The sequence below is a fragment of the Branchiostoma floridae genome, chromosome 6, assembly GCF_000003815.2.
Source record: "Branchiostoma floridae strain S238N-H82 chromosome 6, Bfl_VNyyK, whole genome shotgun sequence".
Classification (NCBI taxonomy): Eukaryota; Metazoa; Chordata; class Leptocardii; order Amphioxiformes; family Branchiostomatidae; genus Branchiostoma; species Branchiostoma floridae.
The window spans coordinates 10,380,824-10,384,576 of record NC_049984.1 but is presented as its reverse complement, the minus strand read 5'-3'; the positions used below and the strand labels follow the sequence as shown (position 1 = coordinate 10,384,576).

General features: G+C 38.4%; 1 protein-coding gene across 1 annotated transcript in view; it reads right to left on the bottom strand.

Annotated features, from left to right (window-relative positions):
• Nucleotides 1-1,855: 1,855 nt before the first annotated feature.
• LOC118417658 overlaps nucleotides 1,856-3,753 on the bottom strand; it is a 6,560-nt gene continuing 4,662 nt past the window's right edge. The window contains exons 7-10 of the mRNA XM_035823292.1: nucleotides 3,208-3,372; nucleotides 2,719-2,841; nucleotides 2,280-2,386; nucleotides 1,856-2,086 (exon numbers count right to left, since the gene is read on the bottom strand). Of these exons, the coding sequence (XP_035679185.1) occupies nucleotides 1,999-2,086; nucleotides 2,280-2,386; nucleotides 2,719-2,841; nucleotides 3,208-3,372 (483 nt within the window). The 3' untranslated portion in view covers nucleotides 1,856-1,998. The remainder of the gene's footprint in view (nucleotides 2,087-2,279; nucleotides 2,387-2,718; nucleotides 2,842-3,207; nucleotides 3,373-3,753) is intronic.

Here is a 3,753-nt window from a genome sequence, read left to right as displayed (position 1 = left end):
CATGTTGACCATCTCAAAAGAAGAAAAATAATCTTCCTTTTTTCTGAAGTCAGGCAAAAAATATTGCGCGCGCGGATGCCATCCATAAAATGTTCGTGCTGTTGCCTTATGAGTTTGTCAAAGAATCAAATACAGAGAGCATTCATCAATGAGCGACTCCCACGCTGTATGAAGTTATGAATAATCTAACTGTGTGATGTCACTCAAACTTTGCCATTCATGCAAACTGTACTTATAGACATTTATGTATGTTTTTTATACTCAAGATTATGATTTGTGTGAAATGTAACAGTGTGATGACTGCTGAATCCCAAGAAATGCGATTTCTTGATGTCAATAATTAGTCTGACGCTTATGTACTAATATAATTTTCAATGGATGAATACAGCACTGTCACCAACAATAATGTAACTATGAGATGCTTCTTTAATAACCCTCAATAGTCATACAGAGAGAATGTCTATGTATTAAATCAAGCCAGGAATATTGTAACCGTGTGATGAAATTCATGCAAACTGGACTTGTAGACCTTTATATATGCTTTTTATACTCAAGATTTTGAATTGTGATGACTGCTGAATAATCCCAAGAAAATAATGATATTGTACGTTTTGCAGTGTTAGACAAGCACGAAAAACGCGATAGTTGGAATGCTTCAATTTACTAGTAGTCAGTCTGTTAATCTCATATGTTATGCGTTATACAAAATGACAAAGCCAAAAGGTATTTCTAAAGGCTGCATATCTTTGTAGGAAGACTTCTGACATTAGAAATTTGAGTGTGATAACAATAGTCAGCTTCACTCAGTGACAACTGTGCAGTACTTGTTCCCACACCAAACCTATCTTTGTATTTCATAGATCATTTTTATATTCTTATGGTCAGTAAAACAATGTATAACGTATGAACATAGTGAAATGCTATCATAAATCACGATTAGTGCCAAAACCAACATTTAAAGATCATTGAATGAATTCATCGCTTGAATACTTAAGTCAACAAAATGTAATTATAAGATGCACATCTTTCCTATCAGTCATGCAAAAGGAATCTATAGATGTTCATGAATGTAAGTTTCTAATGAGTAAAATCTAATGCAGAGATCAACGCGACTCACACGCTGTTATGCATCTTCGAAAAATGAATAATAACTGTGTGATGTCACCCAAGCCATGTTGTTTATGCAAAGTGGACTTGAATGCATAGTCCTTTATTTATGCATGTTATATTTTAACACTCAGATTCTGATTTGGTAGAAAATCCAATATTGCAATGGTTGATAGAGACCAAGAAAATAATTGTCGTGATAGACAAGCACAAAGCACGCGATATTCAAAATGCGTAGGTGAATTTATTCATTTCAATACATGTTAGTACCATCTACATATTCAACATTTTTCTGTGCACGTAATTGGACGCCTACGATATCAGTCTATGAAAGCGCTCTGTAAAACTCATACGCCATTTGAGTGGCAGCCAGGACATTCCAACAATGTACTATTATTCTGTAGTTCCAAAGTAAGAAGGTTCTTCTAAAGGGCATGCATTTTTTCTAGGAAACCAATTTGTTAACAGTCTGAGTATGGTGAAATACTACATAACCAACTAAGGTTGTGTATTAGTCCCTTTCACGCAGTGGCAAATGTGTGTTCCCAGATCAAATATCGGAGATCTATTAAAATGGATTATAACAATGTTGCTTGGGTTGACCTCTGTATTCCTTTGTTGCAATTTCAACAAAATAGACTATATTACAGAGTACAAGGTACAAAAGTAGTAAAATATATCATCTAAATATGTGTCACTATAAAATGAATTACATTTTTCTCCTTATATTATACACATAAACATTACACGATTCAAATGAAGTAAAACTCTGTGAACTAAGTAAAAATCGTATCATCTTTCGACACCAGGTCGGGGATCTAAAATCAAAATCTGATCAACCTGGAACGTTAACGGTGTGTTGATCTCTGAGACACACATCATGTCAACTCTTCAGTGCTCAGGGTCGACTTCATACAGGAAGCCGGTACCGGGCATCAGCACCCGGTTGTAGGACGTGCTCTGCACAAACACGCGCCAACTGATGGGGCAAACAAAATAAGTGTATATTAGATCCAAATAAACAAGACTTCGACATTGTTAGAAATTCAACATCACATGACATGATTTGCAGAGTAACGCTACTTTGTCTTAAGGGTGTGCAAGCATGGATGTTTTATCATCACAAGAAAAATACACGTTTGATATGCCGGAAGGAAAGGAACCATACACACCTGTCCAAAGACGCGGGTTTGATCCTGCCCGACCCCCCCGCACCGATCATCTCACATGCCTCGGGGCCGGTGAACATGTCTCCTGTGGTCTTGTCAACCAGCACCACCTATAGATGATAAAAGGAAATACAGCATAAAAGCTCAATGCAAGACGTCTTGATTTGACATTGATATAATTGTTGTAGATAGTGAAGATAATGAAAACAAATGTAAGCTCCTGACACCAAAAATGTGAAGAAGACAATATAAGAATAACCTTAAACAACCTACCCTGTTTTCCCTCCACTTGACCCAAAGACATTACATAAGTTGCATATGTTTCTCACCCCATAACTTAGATATCAAGACACGCACAGCTAGCTCCCTCTCTCTCTAGCTCACTGATACAGCTCAAGAAGCTTGTTGCTTCTGAAAGTACTGAAAGTACATCAAGACTGACCTCTTTCTTGTCGGATATTTTCTCGGGCTTGGTGAACTCGTAGAAGCCTCTCCCTGTCTTGAAGATGAGACTGTTGTTCGAGACGAACGTCTTGATGTCGCACCTTTCGTCCACAGTCAAAACCTGGAAAGCAGGGTTGAGAAAACAACAATTATTACAGCAAAATTGTGGAGAGGCCAACAACGCTCTAGAAAAAGAACTAAAAGATCACTAAAACCTATCAATACAGAGAACAGCCGTCAAGAATCTTAAGCAAGGGCTAACTACATGCAACAGAAGCGGAATGATACGGGGTGCAAAGAGCACTTCGCTGTCATTTTCAGACGACAAAAAGTCAACAACATTGATACTACAGTATCTTCTTATCGTATACATGTTTCTCAAAGCCACCATTCCTATTACAGAGTTGAACCTAAAAGTTTTTTTTAGAAATCATAAGTCACACTTATGATAATAATATTTTGAAATAAGCTTCAGTTTCCTACCGACCTGGAACCTGGAGGGACTAACGGGCTCCAGGTCTCCGGCGGCGGCAGCTCCGGCGCCCGACGCGGTGAAGGTGGTCTTCCTGCCCGCCAACGCGTCGAACAACTGATGGAGCTCGCGGTTCATCCCGCCGCCACCACGCCGGGACCGGACTTCCTTCTCATAAGCCTAGGGGGACACGTAGGTGCAGTAGGCATGTTGGATATTCAAAACATATGTATGACGTAATTACAAGTAATACATATGGCCACATCTAGCAAATTTGATGGATGACATCCGCTGCAGACTTCAAATTTAATGCAAGAAGGCTGGAAAAGGATAGGTAAAGATGAGTATTTTTTTTAAGTAGATACCATAAATGTTGTAACGCGAATTCAAGCGACAAAATAAAAATGGTATCACGGCCAACAAGTCTTTTATTCCTGTATTCAAGTTTTTCACATTTATAATGCCACTTTTACCAGTGAAAGTAAAAACAAATCTACAGCCATAGCTGCCACACTAGTGTTGCTTCTACAAGTACAACTAAGGCTACAACACAGCATTGTT